Below are 18,926 nucleotides of genomic sequence, written 5' to 3'. Positions count from 1 at the left end.
GGGGGGCGCTGTTTTACAAAGTCCAGTGACAATGAAATGCGCCACAAACCATCAACAAAACGTAAAGCAAAAAAAAAAAAAAAAATATATATATATATATATATATATATATATATATATATATATAAAACACAAGCGCAAACCTTTCGACCACATGTGTAAGTGTTGTTTTGAATTTGTTGTAACATGTAATATTTGGTTTCGGCGCAGTGGTGTTTTAAAATAAGTTGTTTATTGTGTGGACACGGAGGGGGAGGGCAAGAGTCAAAAGACTCACAGGAAGGAAAACCTACCGATCACTAAGACTGGCTTGTGCTTAATAGCGTCTTTAACATATCTGCATGTGACTGCTTTTTGCACTTTAAGTGATTAATGACCCATCGGCCTTTGTGGTGAAATTATAAGTAGCGCAGGCGTGGACGAGAAAAGTGCGTGGTTGACGAGAGTTTAGCATCAGCCGGCCTGCTGCGAGGCGAAGCCGGGAGCTGGAGTTTGGTACCGAAGACTCACCAGCATGGCAGTAAGCCTGGACAAGGAGGCCTACTACCGACGGATCAAACGGCTGTATGGCAACTGGAAGGCAAGTTTTGTCGATATAAAGTGTGTTTTGCTCGCCTTCTGGGATGCTGGTAGATGCGGGGCGCAAGATTGCCCGCTTCGTGCTAACAGCACGAACAGTGTGCTGTAAAAGCCCTCTGTGCTCCGTTTAAGCTATTCATTTAGTCACTCTGACATTCCATAACCGCTATCTAAAATAATATCTGCCCTAAAGTCAGGAGAAACACAAAGTAGTTACTTTGCGTTAGCGCACATCTCATGCTAACCTGCTAAGCTAACATCCCAGCTAACCATCGCAAGTGTTTAACGTACGTTTTTGGTAATACTGTAAATAATTCGCGTTAAAGGGGCATCAAAGTCCAATTATCCATTTACATGTCAGCGACACTTTATCTCTAGAATATCTTAGAGTTACTGTCAGGTTGCTGTTGTGACATTTTCAACATGCTAAAATTAGCCGGCTAACTTAGCATCAGTGTGCAGGCTGTATGCACATTAATGACACAACGTAAAATAATAATAATAAGTGGGCACTTGAAAAATATTTGAGCCGTGCACATGAACATGAATGCAAGGGGGGGGGGGGTGTATTTATTTCGAAGTCCTCCATTTTTATGTCACCCCCATAATACATCAGTTCAACTGTTATAATTACTCTATAGTTACGCTTAACGACCTTTTACTGAGCTAAATGGACTACATTTGTATAGCACTTTTTCATCTGAAGCACAAGCTAAAAACCCTTTACCGTGGTGCCTCACATTCACATACCAGTGTCAGTGTGCTGTCTTGCAAGGCACTCAACTACACACCATGTTTAATTTGGAGAATAATGACCTTGCCTGAGGGACCTTTAGTGATTTTTTTTTTTTTTTTTCCCCCCCCCCAGTGTGATAGATCCTTTGGTTTCAAGCCCACTATTTTAACCTCTAGGCCATGGTTCACACGCCCCAGGTGAAGTCACCCCACTCTAGTAACAGAATATTTCAGTTCTGATATATTCATGTACTAAATTATTTATACACACTAGTGGCATAATACACTGTTCTTACTTAGGTTTTGTTAGTCAGATGATGTTTTAAGGTAGAGAAATGTAATTGTCAGGTAAAAAGTCTGTTGATGGGAGAAGCAGGGAGCACTGCCTAGTTGTATATATCACACTGGCAGGTCCCTAACTTTAAAGCATGCATAACTGGACTGGGGTGACATCACCTGGACTGGGGTGACATCACCTGGACTGGGGTGACATCACCTGGACTGGGGTGACATCACCTGGACTGGGGTGACATCACCTGGGGCGAGTTTGCAGTGGGGTGACTTAACTTGAAACCTTAGGCCATCACCTCCCCAAGGGGAACAGTATGCCTTTGTGTCTTGTTCTCTACTGCGGAATTACATGATGTGCATCACGTTATCTGAAGGCACACCACCCTACAAAAAGTATTTGTTGCTCTCTGTGATGCTGATTCAGCACCACTGCAAAATATTATTTCCCTGCAGAGACTGCACCATACACTGTTCTTACTGACATGCACATATGTATTTTTTTTTATTAATCCACTGACAGATTCTTGATAAATGGCTTTAAGCTGTTGGTAGTGTCAGGACTAGCAGCCTCTTTTCCACTCATGGCAGTTGTTAACTAACGCAGTACCAATGTGCTCAATTATTTCTTTCCCAGAAAGGAGAAGATGAGTTTGGCAAAGTGGATGCCATTGTGGTGTCAGTCGGAGTGGACGAGGAGATTGTATATGCCAAATCCACAGCCATCCAGGTAATATCCCACAGTCAGGATGAAGTCACTGGGGATGCTGACCACAGGGCTTTTGGCTGTCTGTATTTGGGGGATGAATGATGAAGTCCAACACATCAACAAGAAACGCATCACAATGTGCAGCAAATTCCAGGGCTGGTATAAAAAAGAAATCAACTTTTTTTTCTAAAAAGTCATGCTTTTTGACTTTTTTTTTCTCTCGATTTAAATAAACCTTTATTTAAATCTCTTCTAAAACATAAGGTGTGCATACAACATGTGCAAGTACCATTAATTAGTGGTACTGATTTTATATTTTGGTGATGTTTTAAGTACTGATTTCTATAAAAAAAAATTATATATATATATATAAAAATTTCTAATACAGTGATTTAAATCATACCAGCCCTGACAAATTTACGTCCGGCATAATTACAAACTTCTGTTTGGGGTTGATTTAAAGTTTGATGCTGTGTGGCAAATGTTTAGATTTTACTTAACCCCCCACCCCATTCCCAGTTTATCTATCAAGATATACGTATAGGTGAATTCTTTTTCTTAAATGCATCTTAAATTTGCTGTTGCTTTCCCCCCTGTGTGGCTTATCCTCAGACCTGGCTCTTTGGTTACGAGTTGACGGACACCATCATGGTGTTCTGTGACACCAAAATAATTTTTCTTGCGAGCAAAAAGAAGGTGGATTTCCTCAAACAGGTGGCTGTGACTAAAGGCAACGAGAATGCAAACGGTGTCCCACCCATCACTCTGCTCACCAGAGAAAAGGTAACCCTAAAAAAAAAAAAAAAAAATCATAATTTTAACTATAAAAATGTGAATGTGGGTAACCTAATGCTGCAAATTGCTGTCCAGTTTCTTTGTAAGTAAAAAGGCTAAATCCTGAAATCTTTCTGACAATAATTCACATTTGTACAGGTCTAAAATAACTTTAGTGTTGTACTTCTTGTCTGAGAAGAGATTTGTAATTATAGCATCATGGATTTTATGAATAGATCATTGATCATTAGGTTTGTATTTTAAATTGTTAAAATTTGACATCAGCTCTGTTGGAGGAGGAATAAATCAATCTGATACATCCTGAATGACTTTTGTGTGTGAGAGAGAATTTCAACTGTCAAACATTTAAATTGCTACACTGTGACTTATTTATTTTTCTTAAATTAAATTTTAAGACAGCTTTGCAAAATAAATGCAAAACTTTTCTGTTTATTTCAAATGTGTGGTATTGGATCTGCAGACACTCATTAACTTGCATCAGATCTCTGTGACTGGAATGTCCTTGTAGAAGCCTCAAAAATATTGAGTGTTATAAATACGAGTACAATTAGCTGTCGGTTTAATCATTTGAGGCTGTTTTACACTAAAACTAAAGTTTAAATGCAAACTCTTATGTTAAAGATAAAAAATCTGACTCTTATTTCACACACTATGTATATATAGTTTTGAATCTCCTGACACACACCATAACCTTTTTTTTTTTGTAAATGTTGAATTGTTTGATTTTGTGCAAGCTGTCAGCTTATGCTAACTGCTACATATCAGCACTGGCAGGAGAAAGCACTGTTCCAAATGGCTCACAAAATAAGTGTTTCGAATTTGTGTTAAGAATGAAAGCAACAAGGCCAACTTTAACAAGATGATCGAGGCAATCGGAGGCAGCAGAGAAGGGAAAACTGTAGGGGTGTTCAGCAAGGACAAATTCCCAGGGGAATACATGAAGAGCTGGAACGACGCCATCACAGCAGCGGGCCTGGAAAAAGTAAGACACAGTTTTTAAAATGTCTGTTTTAACCTTGTTCTTAAGAACTTGGCACAGAAACAAAGATGGGAGATGGTAACAAACACAGCAAGTCTGTGTTGGTCATTGTTTCAGTCAACTCGCATTTGGAGTATTTCTGCATAATTGTGAGGAGTTAGTGGTGGTTCCTGCTTGTCTGCAGGTGGACATCAGTGCTGTGGTCGCATACACGATGGCTGTAAAGGAAGATGGCGAGCTTGGCCTTATGAAGAAAGCGGCGGCCATCACCAGTGAGGTTTACTCAAAGTTCTTCAAGGAGCGTGTTATGGAGATTGTTGATGCAGATGAGGTTAGGATTGGGGTTAAACCACATTTTGTAAGTGGGAGTTGTAGCTATTGAATGTTCTGCAGACTTGGTTTGCTGCTGCATGCTTTAACTTTTAATGCCCCAAATAGACCTATTATGTACCACGTTTCCTTAACAGAAAGTGCGTCACAGTAAATTGGCTGAGTCGGTAGAGAAGGCAATTGAGGAGAAGAAGTATTTGGGTGGTGCAGACCCTTCCACGGTGGAGATGTGTTATCCCCCCATCATCCAGAGTGGAGGAAACTACAGCCTCAAGTTTAGCGTCGTCAGGTACTGTGCATCATCTGTGCACTCACACTTTGAATTTCTAATGTTACCGCTCCTGTCGAACATTTCTGCTTTTTTTTTTTTCTTTTTGTGTGTGTGTGTGTGTGTGTGTGTGTGTGTGTGTGTGTGTGTGTGTGTGTGTGTGTGTGTGTGTGTGTGTGTGTGTGTGTGTGTGTGTGTGTGTGTGATGTAAAGCCGTTGACGTTTTCCTGCATCACCAAAACCAAATGTGCCTCTGTAGAGTCCACATGTACCCAATGAAAAAGGCTTCATGGATCCAGTGACGGGAGTTTTCCCAGAAATCTGAATTTTTACAAATGTGCCAAACGTTTCCTGGTTTTTCATTTCCTGGCCCTCATCGGATTTAATAAATGGTTTGCTTTCAGGATGTTTGTATTTGTAAAATTGTTTGGAAACGTCTCTGAGAAGCCACAGTGGATAGATAGTAAGTCTTACATTTTCACGTCCTGATCCAAGACGTCCACACAGCAGCAAATGAGAAGCACCGTTACAGATTTGACCATGAGCTCTGCATTGTGTTAAAACTGCAAAACAAATGGATGAAAATGTTGTTCTGCTGTAGGGAGCTAATTTAAAGTTAATCAGGATTAAATAACATTGGGCTTGGTTTGAGCAAAAAGGTCTAAAATGCTGACCTGGCTTTTTTTTTTTTTTTTTTTTTATCATCATTTATTCTGAAAAGCTAACGCTCCTGGTAAGTCTAATCTTATTACATTGTATTTTTGACAGAATATGTTGTCAGTTGACATTATTTCACACAACTTATCAGTCTTTGGGATGAATTTACATCAGTCTCCATGCAAACTGTAGTCTGCTAAATCTGTATTTTATGGTTTGTTTCTGTTGTGTAGATGTAAAATATTCATGTGGAGAAAAATATGACAAACATTAAACATGCTCATAGAAGTCAAATATTGATGTCATGCTGCAACACGTAAATTGTGAGTATCCCAGTCAGCACTGGATGGAAAAATCTGCATAGAATCAAATTTAAACCCAAATTAGTGTTGCTGAGAACTAAAATTGATATTGGTGATTTAATAAACAATAGGTGCAGCTTTACTTGTATCAGATTTTATTTTTGTTCATGTTCAAACTCTATCAGTTGCTGTAAAAGCACAAATTGCTGAAGTCAGATGTTTAGATAAATGTAGAGAGAACAGTCCCATGTGAATGTGGTTTTATGTAATAGTAATTCCACCTTGTTCTAATCTGTGTGACAGACTGTGTATGATGCCAATATGGGAAAATACGCTTTATGGGACTGAGAAATGGATTTCATTTAGCTTATTAATTGCAACATTTTCTGAAGGAGGTTCTCCAGACACCTCTCCACTGGGTACTGCAGCCCCAACATCATAGAATTTATTTATTTATGTATTTTTTAAGGGCCACTCGCATCACTGTGTATCAAGGTGGAACTTGTTACACAACGTCACCTTGCTAAACTCTGACATGTTCGACATTGGGTTCAGTTCTAATTTTGGCCATTGGGGGCAGAGTCTTTTGAAACCCAGTTGACAGAACACAGTTGATTCTGATCAAATTGCACCTGTCGATTTATAATACTTAGATCTTGCACAAGTTTGAGATTGGGTTTGGTGACATGTGAGAACAAGTGTTACCCTTGTTTGTTTGTTTTTTGTTGTTGTTTTTAATAACCTTAGCTTAAGGTAACTCCAAATGACCAGGGCTGCTTTTTCTGGTTTTTGACTTTACCAGTAAGGAAAAAACAAACAAACAAAGATAGTCTTCAGTCATAGATTTTCTTATCTCCCTTTCAGCGATAAGAACCACATGCACTTTGGTGCCATCACTTGCGCCATGGGGATCCGATACAAGTCTTACTGCTCCAACCTGGTGCGCACACTAATGGTGGACCCCCCGCAGGAGATGCAGGACAACTACAACTTCCTACTGCAAGTGGAGGAGGAGCTGCTGAAAGAGCTCAAACACGGTGGGTTCAAGAGAATTCTGGGACGGTGGGAACATTGAGAAATTGTCAGAACTGTCACAGGTGGGGTCCAAAGCTTATTAGTTGCTGGAATCTTGATACAAATATCTATTTTTGACTTATTTCTTAGATAAATGTCCACCAATAATTCAGCCTTTACTGTTCTTACCTTCCCAACAGGTGTAAAAATATGTGATGCATATAATGCTGTGGTGGAGTTTGTGAAGAAAGAGAAGCCTGACCTTTTACCAAAGCTGACCAAAAACCTTGGGTAAAAACATGCAAAGGGTTTTGTTTTTGACTTAATTCCACAACATACTTGTGTTCTTAATGGTGAACCTTTTGGATTGTGCCTTGTAGGTTTGCCATGGGAATTGAGTTCAGAGAAGGCTCCTTGGTTTTGAACGCTAAAAACCAGTACAAACTGAAGAAAGGTGAGGACTTGCTTTCTGACAGTTTTGCGGTGTTATCCACAACAGGAAGCCACAATATGAATTTTATTAGATATATTATGAATGAAAGAATTATCCTATAATATTATTAGGAATATTAGCCTATAAATAATAGCAATTAAAAAAAGACTTTTATGCAACTGAAAATGCAAGTACATATTTTAAAAAGTAAAATTCACAATAAATTAAATACATATTTGACAGAGGACAAAAAAATGATAGATCATATCCATATGTAATATTTGTGACGTGCCTAAATAAGAGATTAAATGGGGAGGGGGGGAGACAATCCCTTTAAAGGAGACCTGCATTGAAATAAATGTGGTCAGATTTCAGAAAGAAATAGCTGATATGTATTTATAAGACCCTTATGAATGCACTAAAGTAAATCTGTAAGCCCAAATTTGTAATTCAGCAGAGAAATCTTCGTTTAAAAATGACAAATTTGCAGCTAAAATTTAGCCCTCTGTGAAAACAGTTTGTACATCCGGATCATTTCCATGATGTCAGGGATGAGACAACGCGCTCCCGCCTTCAGTCCGATCCCGCATTGAAATTGATTTTATCTGTTAGTAATGTTATACACGTCCTGGTTTCAACATCCAAAAGTAAGCTGCAATGAATGTGAGATACAGCTCTGATACATGATACATGCTCAGATCAGCGGGCGACGTTCTTCCCCCACGCCTCTCTCTCTCTGCCTCCGCTGCGCTTAACGAGTGCATGCGCTTGTTAAATGCGGCCGCGGGCCACTCACACCCCCGTGTCTGCTGTGCAGCCGCAGACACGGCTCTTTCTACTGAATGGTGCAGCCTTGGCACAAGTCCAGAGACTACGCTCGCCGTTTTAATGTGAAGCAGCCGGTGACACCTGTTGCTCGCAAGGACAGACTTGCGGCAAAATCCGCAGCGCCGCATGTCTCGGTAATCGGAGCCGCAGAGCTCCGTGGCCGCTGAGAGAGGTTTATATCATTTTAATGACTTGAATTCTTTGCGGGTCTCGCCTCCGTAGCTCGCGACGGTACACCGGAGGTGAAAGACAGTAGACTTTCAATGCAACACCACTCAATCAAACGGGCATATGAAAAAGTCCCCCAAAATAATTTTCAAGCGCAAATAAAAGAAATGTGTACTCACCAAGCGTACCCCAAGACAATATGAAGTTTAAAAAGTAGATCCTTCCAAGAAAAGACATAAGACAAGAAAAAGGTGCATATGAAACCTGACGTAAATCCACAAATTACAGTTGGCGCACGCAATGCATGCTGGGAGTGGGTCTTCTCCGTGACGTCTCGGCAGCGTCCATGATGAGAGGGACAGTTTTGCAGAGGGCTAAGTGTTAGCTGTAAATTTGTTATTTTTAAATGAAGATTTCTCTGTTGAATGACAGATCTGGGCTTGCAGATTTACTTTACTACATTCAGAAGGATCTTATGTGTAAATATGTCATTTTTTGGTCCAAAGATCTGACTGTATTTATTTCAGTGCAGGTCTACTTTAAGAAAGCAGAAATATTGCCTCTTAAGCATCTACACATTTCTGACCTCCAGGCATGGTGTTGAGCATCAGTTTGGGCTTTGCTGACCTTGTGAACAAAGACGGCAAGAAGGAAGAACAGAAAAAATATGCCTTGTTTATTGGTGACACGATACAGCTCAATGAGGTAAGTCATTCTCTTTTTGTCCAGAAACCACAAAACAAAGGCACAGGCTGTATCGTAAAATGCTCAGTGACCTGGATGTTTCCGCTGACAATTGATTTTTATTTTTCCTCTCTGTCACTCTCTAAAGCATTTACTTGGAGTGAAAGTGTTGAAAATGATTACTTTAACTTCTCTGCATCATACAGTAACATCCTGAAATGTTTGTGTAACAGGAAGAAGCTGCAACGGTACTCACACCCGTCAAGAAAAAGATCAAAAATGTGGGAATTTTCCTGAAGGTCGGTGTCTTTACTGCACTTAGCTTCAAGTGTAATTTGAAGAGTTTATTTTTTTAAGTTTGTGTTTTTAAAAGCTTGACTCTGAGCCACAAAGAAGGACTTGCCTTAAATCGGCATTTCTGCATAAACATTCAAAATGAGCTTTCTGCAGCCAAGGACATGTTGTCGTCAATCCTTGCTTTTTGTGAAGACAAACTCAGGGTGTCATGGACAACCTCGTGTGAACTGGCAGAAAATATATGAACTGCTCCCTGTTTGGAGTCTCCACAGGATGTCGTTCATCTCCACCCAAACGTGTTATGGAACTCTTGACTTTTTTTTTATAATCCATAACACTGATATTTGGTGACGAGTGTGTTTGTCATGCACATGTGTGGTGTATGTCTATTATTGGGGGCATCCTTCTGTGCCTGTAGCTTTGTGATGCAGTTGATGATGAAATATGACACAAATTGCATCGCAGATGTTTTGAGCATGCTTGAATTTGAGGTCGACTCATTTGTACCAGAAAAACATTCCACAGTACTGTGTTTCTGTAAAATGCTGTCGACAGTCTGTAGAACGTTTTTGATGACATGAAGATGTGAAAGTACACTATTCTAAATCTGAAACTCAGTATCGTCTCAGTTGTATTGTCGATCTTGATGTTTTTCTTCAGAATGACGATGAGGACGATGAAGAGGAAGATGGTGATGATGCTGAGGAGCTGCTGGGTAAAGGAGCTCGTAGCGCCGCTCTACTGGCAGATCGAACCAGAGTAAGTTTGGTGTCATGTATGTCGGGGTGGAAAATTAACACTGATTCACCAGTCAGAGTGTTGATAACTAAGAGTGTGAATGTTTCTGTACTCTACCAGCTACTTGGGAAGGTAAGTAGTCACTATTTTTCACAACCTCATCGGCTACACCATTAATGTTGTGAAACTGAATGTTGGATCCACTTGTCCCTCTTTGTGATATTGACATTCTGATCATCTGAAGGACTGGGATGCGTGTGAATTTTGCATGCATGGTGTGAGTCTGGTGTGATTGTGTGGTACAGAGGTGCACATTTTTATGTTTATAAATGTTTTTTGTTTATTGTTCAGAATGAGATGACGGCAGAGGAGAAGAGGCGGGCTCACCAGAAGGAGCTAGCCAACAGTTTGAACGAGGAAGCGCGACGTCGTCTGACTGAGCAGAAAGGCGAGCAACAGACTCAGAAGTGAGTGGCAGATAACTGAAGGGGGTGCTACACATTGGACAAAGTTTAGGTTTTGTGTTTTGTTTTTTGGTTTGTTTGTTTGTTTGTTTTTTGTTTTGTTTGTTTTGTTACTACTGACAGACTCCAATCTTATGTGGATTTGTCAGTGTTTTTGGGGGGTGCATGACTATATCAGGCAAATATCCGCTGATAAAACCTTTACTGTTAAATAATTTATTTATTTATTTTTTTTATGCCATTATAGTACTGCAGTGATTTGGTGCTTGTCAATGACATTAAAATGGGAAAGCCCCAGTGTTTAATATATATATCAGTATCGCTATAAATGAGTTTGGAAATATCAGCATACAAATATTAGCAAAAAATTTAATATTATGCATCTTGAAATAATTTAGGGTCGTTAAGGACTTTGTATGCTCAAATGTTTAATAATAACAACTTGCATGTTGCCCGTGGGGATCCACGGGCTCGATTGGGTAGTGTTTATAAAATAGGTAGCTGACATTTTTCAAGGGTGGTAATAAATTCTACAATGCCTCTATGATGATTTGGAATGGTGTCTGAGTCAAGAATGTAATTATCAGTGTCCATTGTTCAGTTCTGTAGTATCAATTTCTTCAAAAATATTAGTCCCATCGATGTTCTGTTTTGCCAGTGTTCATCCTTGACCTAAAATGCGTAAGCAGACCAAACAGAAAATGTTGGCTCTTCACATTTTCTGTGTTTGAAGATGCACGCATACGTGTGCATAGACACCACTTCACTTTTCATATGATTTACTGCGTGTGAGTCCAGAATGTAATTATCAATGTTCACTGTTAGCTAATATCTGTAGTTTCTCCAAAAATATTAGTCCTATCAACTTTGTTTTCGCAGTGTTCGTCCTTGATCTAAAATGCATAAGCATACCAAACCTAAAATGACAGCTCTCCTCACTTTGTCCATGAACGAAGCCACACACACGCATGCACACAGAGGCCACTTGGCTATTTTTATATTTAATTAACCTGTTTTTATATATAAACAGGTTAATTATTTATGGTTGCAACACCCTCTGTTGATTTTGTTTGTCACCTCTGGTTAACAAACAGATGCTCAAGTTACGGTAAACCCCTGAAGATGTGCAGTGTGTGTCAGCTGTGTTAATTATAATTCTGCTTGTTAATCGTTTCTTCTCAGGGCCAGAAAATCCAATGTGTCCTACAAGAACGTGTCCCAGATGCCCAGAGAAAAGGACATCAGAGACATGAAGATCTTCATTGACAAGAAGTACGAGACAGTCGTCATGCCCGTCTTTGGCATTGCCACACCTTTTCACATCGCCACCATCAAGGTACTTTCATCAGCAGTGTGTCTGCTGAGGTTCGTTATCTCTGTCTCTCTGTCTCATATTGTGTATCGACTTGTCCTTTTTGGGGGGGCGGGGGGTCTAGAACATCAGTATGTCTGTAGAGGGAGACTACACCTACCTGAGGATCAACTTCTACGTTCCCGGGAGCTCTCTGGGACGACAGGAAGGAAATATTTTCCCCAACCCTGATGCCACATTTGTCAAGGAAATGTGAGTGTGGATTGAGCTTGTAATTGGTGACTGTTTTCTGTTCATGCAGCCTGCGAGTCACAACATAAAGCGAAATCAAAAATGCACCAAAACGGGTAATGTCCGATGCTGTGAAAAAGTACTGCACACTTACTTTAATCAAGTTTCCTAGTGTTTCATTGAGTGTTTTTTTTGTTTTGTTTTGTTTTTTTTCTTTCTTATTATTTTTGTGACACCACCAGAGGCGTACCTTCTTATGGTGGCCTCGGTCACTGTGTAACTGTTTATACATGCATTACCAAGATATAAGAATGCCAAATCTGAATTTAATCAATATTTGCAAGTACTTGGCGCCTTGTGGGCGGGAAGACGTGATTTAGTTTTGGTTCAGTCAGTTGGTGATTAGTGTCAGAGGTCACAGTCACATTTCTAGCACCATACTAATATTAGGACTGCAAACAAAATGTGAAACAACACACACACTCCAATGTACCAAAACATGGACTGTGTTCAATTTATAAAAACATAAATAATAACTTTATTTTGTTTTGTTTATTATATCATTTTGTGAAAATTTTCCCACATTCTTGAGACGTAAATCTTCAAATATAAAGAGGAAGAAGTTGAAACACCCCACTGGAAAATGAATTCAGTATTATGCACAGGATGAACCTGTGGTATTTAATCCCTCTTCTTTTTTCTTTTTCTTTTTTTTCTTTTTTTTTCTCAGCACATACCGAGCATCCAATCTGAAAGCGCCAGGCGACACGTCGGTGCCCTCCACCAACCTGCAGAACGCTTTTCGCATCATCAAAGAGGTCCAGAAACGCTACAAGACACGAGAGGCTGAGGAGAAGGAGAAGGAAGGAATAGTCAAGCAAGACTCGCTGGTAATCAACCTCAACCGCAGCAACCCCAAACTGAAAGACCTCTACATCAGACCCAACATCGCACAGAAGAGAATGCAGGGCTCACTGGAGGCTCACACCAATGGTGAGGATAGAGATGGAGAGTTTATCTTCATTCTGCAGTTTGTAGCAGGTTCTGGCTGATGGCTGTGGAAACCAGACTGTCCGTTGTGCTACTGAACGGGTGTGCGTTTTTTTTCTTGGGCAGGTTTCCGTTTCACATCGGTCCGCGGTGATAAAGTGGACATTCTTTACAACAACATCAAACACGCCATCTTCCAGCCGTGTGACGGAGAGATGATCATCGTACTGCACTTCCACCTCAAGGTGTGTTCTGTACATCTTAAAGATAAATTAATCCTACTTGGGGCTTTTTTTTTTTTTCCCCTTCTCTCTGTCTCCTGCTCGATTCCAACCAGAAAGTTTTGAAGTGTGAAGATGGAGTTGGTTTCAAAGCTGCCATCCTGAATGCCTGTGTGTGTGTATGTTTTGGGGTCAGGGTGAAAAAGTAGTGTAATCTAAAACTTAATTACGCTTAATTACTTAAATATGGGAGGGTTAATTTATACAAATTTTGATGATCTGTCTTCCAGAATGCCATCATGTTTGGTAAAAGACGCCACACAGACGTCCAGTTCTACACGGAGGTCGGCGAGATCACCACAGATCTGGGCAAACATCAACACATGCACGACAGAGACGACCTGTACGCCGAGCAGATGGAGAGAGAGATGAGGCACAAGCTCAAGTCTGCGTTCAAGAACTTCATCGAGAAGGTTGAGACGCTGACGAAAGAGGAGCTGGAGTTTGAAGTTCCCTTCAGGGACTTGGGGTGAGCCAAGATTTCTGCGCCTCTCTCATCATACTGAGTCATTTACAAAATTAACCTCTGTGCTTTTGTCTTGTTTTTAGTTTCCAGGGCGCCCCCTACAGGAGTACCTGCCTACTACAACCTACCTCCAGTTCCCTTGTTAATGTTACAGAGTGGGTGAGTGAAGAAGGGAAACCTTTTACAAACTGATGCATTAAAGGTTGTTGCACCACCTAGTGACACAACTCTTGTCCACGTCTAGCCGCCGTTTGTGGTCACTCTCGATGAGGTGGAGTTGGTCCACTTTGAACGAGTTCAGTTCCACCTGAAGAACTTTGACGTGGTCATCGTCTACAAAGACTACAACAAGAAGGTCACCATGGTCAACGCTGTGCCCGTTAACTCCCTCGACCCCATTAAGGAGTGGCTCAAGTAAGACCAGACAGCAAGCAGATCAAAGCCATGTTTCTGTAGTGACCATCTGCGTGTCTAAACTGTTTCTGTCGTGTCCAGCTCCTGTGACATCAAGTACACAGAGGGAGTCCAGTCTCTGAACTGGACCAAGATCATGAAGACCATTGTTGATGACCCTGAGGGTTTCTTTGAACAGGGAGGCTGGTCCTTCTTGGACCCAGAGAGCGAGGTACAGACAGAACGTTTAGTGCAGGTTTGATGCTTTCTGATCATGTGAACATGGTTGCTGATTGTGTCTCTCAGGGAAGTGGTGCAGAGCAAGATTCTGAATCAGAAATGGAGGATGAAACATTCAATCCCTCTGCAGATGAAGAGGAGGAGGAGGAGGAAGACAGCGACGAAGACTACAGCTCAGAGACGGAGGACTCTGGTACGTGGTGCCCGTGTTTATAAGCCGGGTGTAAACTGGAGTTTGTGCGCTTGTGTTCACACGGCTGTTGGTTTTCTTTGTGCTCTGTAGATTACAGTGCGTCTCTGGGCAGCGAGGAGGAGAGCGGGAAAGACTGGGACGAGCTGGAGGAAGAAGCCAGGAAAGGTTTGTGTCTGCAGCTTTCAGAAAGCGCTGTAACTAGGTTTAAGGATATGATTCCTTCTTTATGTTCTATAATGCCATATACCAACACAGGGCAGAGTAGCTACCTAAACTCTGTAAGTGAGATAGAGTATCTCGTCAATAGTTTTACATCCTCATTGAAGACAACTTTGGATGCTGTAGCTCCTCTGAAAAAGAGAGCTTTAAATCAGAAGTGCCTGACTCCGTGGTATAACTCACAAACTCGTAGCTTAAAGCAGATAACCCGTAAGTTGGAGAGGAAATGGCGTCTCACTAATTTAGAAGATCTTCACTTAGCCTGGAAAAAGAGTCTGTTGCTCTATAAAAAAGCCCTCCGTAAAGCTAGGACATCTTTCTACTCATCACTAATTGAAGAAAATAAGAACAACCCCAGGTTTCTTTTCAGCACTGTAGCCAGGCTGACAGAGTCAGAGCTCTATTGAGCTGAGTATTCCATTAACTTTAACTAGTAATGACTTCATGACTTTCTTTGCTAACAAAATTTTAACTATTAGAGAAAAAATTACTCGTAACCATCCCAAAGACGTATCGTTATCTTTGGCTGCTTTCAGTGATGCCGGTATTTGGTTAGACTTTCTCTCCGATTGTTCTGTCTGAGTTATTTTCATTAGTTACTTCATCCAAACCATCAACATGTTTATTAGACCCCATTCCTACCAGGCTGCTCAAGGAAGCCCTACCATTACTTAATGCTTCGATCTTAAATATGATCAATCTATCTTTGTTAGTTGGCTATGTACCACAGGCTTTTAAGGTGGCAGTAATTAAACCATTACTTAAAAAGCCATCATTTGACCCAGCTATCTTAGCTAATTATAGGCCAATCTCCAACCTTCCTTTTCTCTCAAAAATTCTTGAAAGGGTAGTTGTAAAACAGCTAACTGATCATCTGCAGAGGAATGGTCTATTTGAAGAGTTTCAGTCAGGTTTTAGAATTCATCATAGTACAGAAACAGCATTAGTGAAGGTTACAAATGATCTTCTTATGGCCTCAGACAGTGGACTCATCTCTGTGCTTGTTCTGTTAGACCTCAGTGCTGCTTTTGATACTGTTGACCATAAAATTTTATTACAGAGATTAGAGCATGCCATAGGTATTAAAGGCACTGCGCTGCGGTGGTTTGAATCATATTTGTCTAATAGATTACAATGTGTTCATGTAAATGGGGAATCTTCACAAACTAAAGTTAATTATGGAGTTCCACAAGGTTCTGTGCTAGGACCAATTTTATTCACTTTATACATGCTTCCCATAGGCAGTATTATTAGACGGTATTGCTTAAATTTTTATTGTTACGCAGATGATACCCAGCTTTATCTATCCATGAAGCCAGAGGACACACACCAATTAGCTAAAGTGCAGGATTGTCTTACAGACATAAAGACATGGATGACCTCTAATTTCCTGCTTTTAAACTCAGATAAAACTGAAGTTATTGTACTTGGCCCCACAAATCTTAGAAACATGGTGTCTAACCAGATCCTTACTCTGGATGGCATTACCCTGACCTCTAGTAATACTGTGAGAAATCTTGGAGTCATTTTTCATCAGGATATGTCATTCAAAGCGCATATTAAACAAATATGTAGGACTGCTTTTCTGCATTTACGCAATATCTCTAAAATCAGAAAGGTCTTGTCTCAGAGTGATGCTGAAAAACTAATTCATGCATTTATTTCCTCTAGGCTGGACTATTGTAATTCATTATTATCAGGTTGTCCTAAAAGTTCCCTAAAAAGCCTTCAGTTAATTCAAAATGCTGCAGCTAGAGTACTGACGGGGACTAGAAGGAGAGAGCATATCTCACCCATATTGGCCTCTCTTCATTGGCTTCCTGTTAATTCTAGAATAGAATTTAAAATTCTTCTTCTTACTTATAAGGTTTTGAATAATCAGGTCCCATCTTATCTTAGGGACCCTGAACCATCCCTTAGTTATGCTGCTATAGACGTAGACTGCTGGGGGGTTCCCATGATGCACTGTTTCTTTCTCTTTTTGCTCTGTATGCACCACTCTGCATTTAATCATTAGTGATCGATCTCTGCTCCCCTCCACAGCATGTCTTTTTCCTGGTTCTCTCCCTCAGCCCCAACCAGTCCCAGCAGAAGACTGCCCCTCCCTGAGCCTGGTTCTGCTGGAGGTTTCTTCCTGTTAAAAGGGAGTTTTTCCTTCCCACTGTAGCCAAGTGCTTGCTCACAGGGGGTCGTTTTGACCGTTGGGGTTTTACATAATTATTGTATGGCCTTGCCTTACAATATAAAGCGCCTTGGGGCAACTGTTTGTTGTGATTTGGCGCTATATAAAAAAAAATTGATTGATTGATTGCAGCTCATGCACGTGTGGAATTAAAGGTTTACGGTATCACTACAGATTTGCTTATTTAGCAAAAACAATCTGAAAAACACCAAATTGGTGCAAATTTGTTTCAAAGCTTGTCTAAAAGTGAATCTGAGAAGGGGAAGGGAAAAAAAAGTAAGAAAGGCACGAGATGATGCAGCCTTGCACAATCTTGGAGTTTTGCATTGATATTAAACTTATTATCATTAATGAATGTATTTATTTTTCTTTTAAATTACCTGTAGACATAAGACAGAACTAGGGTGGAAAAGGTGCTTTGGTGTCTTGATTTAAAAAAAATATATATATATATATCTTGAAATAACGACTATGCTGTTTTCAGTGATGAAATTACTGGATATCCAGGTTTTTACTCGTGGTGAACATTTCCGGGTTATTTTTGATAACGTGTCAGAATACATTCATTCAGTTCCATACCCAAACAGTAGGTGGCGGTAATGTACCATGTTGGTTTGCAAACCATCGATAATCTCCACAAGAAGGGTTTTTGGATTAAAGGCGGTAGCACAATACAAATTGTGTGAAAAGACTGGGGTAGAAAAATTGTGACCCAACAATTTTTTTGTTGTTGCTGTGGGTAAATAAACCTGAAAATGCTACAGAAGGCATCTGAGATTTCAAATTTTTCATCACTGAATATGAAGTATTCCTGTCAAAGCTAATGTGGTGGTAAAATTATTTTTTTAATCTAATATCGAGTGGCTGAAAATGATTTGGTCGGGGAAGAAGTTGTTCATCTTGTTGACATTGTCAGGTTTTGTAAGTGTTCCATTAAACAGGAATTCAAAAGAAAAAAAGTCAAAGGGTTTGAGTTCACGTGACTCTGTTCTGTGTTGATGGTATTTTGAGTGCTCTGCCAGGTTTTTTTGTTTTTAAACTACACTTGGGCATTGTGTGTATGAAATGTAAATGTATGTAAATTTGGTTTATTAAAAAAAAAAAAAAAAAGACATGGCAGGTCCACCTCTTGTCTTACACTGAAATGACACCTCACTTGTTTCATTTGCCTGATTATTCTTTTTATTATGATCTCCACAGCTGACAAAGAGAGTCACTATGAAGATGAGGAATCCTCCAACCGCAAGAGGAAGGGCCGCTCAGTAGCCCCGCCCAGCAAGAAGAAGCGCCGCTCCTAAACAAGTTACACACACACACACACACTGCCAAACTGAATTGTGTCTGTGCCCCAGCGGACTCTTCAGTGGTCACGCTCGTGCTCTGATCCTCCACGTGTACATAGACGTAGACAGGCGTTTATTTTTGTGTTGGTGTTGAGATGGTCAGAACGTACCAGCAGACACTCGGTTAGGCTCCGCCTCTTCATTCCTCCCCTTTCCGTTCTGTCCGCGTGTGCATGTGTGTCCAAACGGGGTTTTTATTGCAGTTTTCTGTTTGTGAACTTAACTGTAAACAAACTTGACATATCTTTTTGCCAAGAGTTTTTTTATAAAAGACTGAGAAATCTTTTCCACTGACTCTTGTTTTCTTCAGGGGTTAAATTGTTTTTGACCTTGTGGGTGCAGACAGAGATAGACACACACACACACACACACACTGAGGGTTTTTATTTTTATGATGGGATTTGTAAACTTGCACACATGCGCACCCCCCACAGTTCTCCTCCCTTCTCTCGGTTTTTAATTTTGAGTAGAAATGTTGTACTGTTTATTTCTGAAAATTTTTGTTTTTGTAATAAAATTTAAAGAATGAAATTCTCCTTGAACAAATGTGGATATTTGCTGTTGGTTTGACATGTTGAGTACTTCAGGTTGTTGGACTGTTATCAGATGATGCAGTTAATTTGACCATTTTTCCTGACATTTTAATAGATTAAAATTGAATCATTATCTTTAAATTAAAAGGTCAACATAAAAAAAAATCTGTTAGTTGATCATTTATTGAATAATTATGAGGAGAAAGAAATAGTTTCTGTTGTCGACTTTGTTTAATAAATTGGTCTACCACTTACTGGTCTAAATTGTTGGGCTG

At 40.1% G+C, this 18,926-nt stretch overlaps 1 protein-coding gene across 2 annotated transcripts; it reads left to right on the top strand.

The window, feature by feature from the left end:
* Nucleotides 1-182: 182 nt before the first annotated feature.
* supt16h (SPT16 homolog, facilitates chromatin remodeling subunit) lies at nt 183-18,405 on the top strand. Of its 2 annotated transcripts, XM_034164900.1 has the most exons (25): nt 185-580; nt 2,240-2,332; nt 2,924-3,094; nt 3,936-4,088; nt 4,270-4,416; nt 4,553-4,704; nt 6,507-6,679; nt 6,857-6,947; nt 7,037-7,110; nt 8,678-8,790; nt 9,003-9,068; nt 9,727-9,825; nt 9,925-9,936; nt 10,156-10,271; nt 11,451-11,604; nt 11,705-11,832; nt 12,542-12,804; nt 12,928-13,046; nt 13,313-13,551; nt 13,632-13,707; nt 13,793-13,962; nt 14,044-14,173; nt 14,248-14,374; nt 14,465-14,539; nt 17,976-18,405. In XM_034164900.1, exons 1-25 carry the CDS (start codon nt 515-517, stop codon nt 18,071-18,073), a joined length of 3,105 nt encoding a protein of 1,034 aa, XP_034020791.1. In that variant the 5' UTR covers nt 185-514; the 3' UTR covers nt 18,074-18,405. The 2 variants fall into 2 exon arrangements, with proteins under 2 accessions (XP_034020792.1, XP_034020791.1); XM_034164901.1 differs by lacking the exon at nt 9,925-9,936 and having other exon boundaries at nt 183-580.
* Nucleotides 18,406-18,926: the final 521 nt, after the last annotated feature.

The sequence above is a fragment of the Thalassophryne amazonica genome, chromosome 23, assembly GCF_902500255.1.
Source record: "Thalassophryne amazonica chromosome 23, fThaAma1.1, whole genome shotgun sequence".
Lineage (NCBI taxonomy): Eukaryota > Metazoa > Chordata > Actinopteri > Batrachoidiformes > Batrachoididae > Thalassophryne > Thalassophryne amazonica.
Note: the sequence above shows the minus strand (reverse complement) of the source record. Positions and strands in the feature narration are given on the sequence as shown.

Coding starts and splice junctions, on each gene's coding strand:
- supt16h (XM_034164900.1), top strand. CDS start 515: ATGGCAGTAAGCCTGGACAAGGAGGCCTACTACCGACGGATCAAACGG. Junction 6,680..6,856: donor GCTGAAAGAGCTCAAACACG/GTGGGTTCAAGA, acceptor CCTTCCCAACAG/GTGTAAAAATATGTGATGCA. Junction 14,174..14,247: donor TCTTGGACCCAGAGAGCGAG/GTACAGACAGAA, acceptor TGTGTCTCTCAG/GGAAGTGGTGCAGAGCAAGA.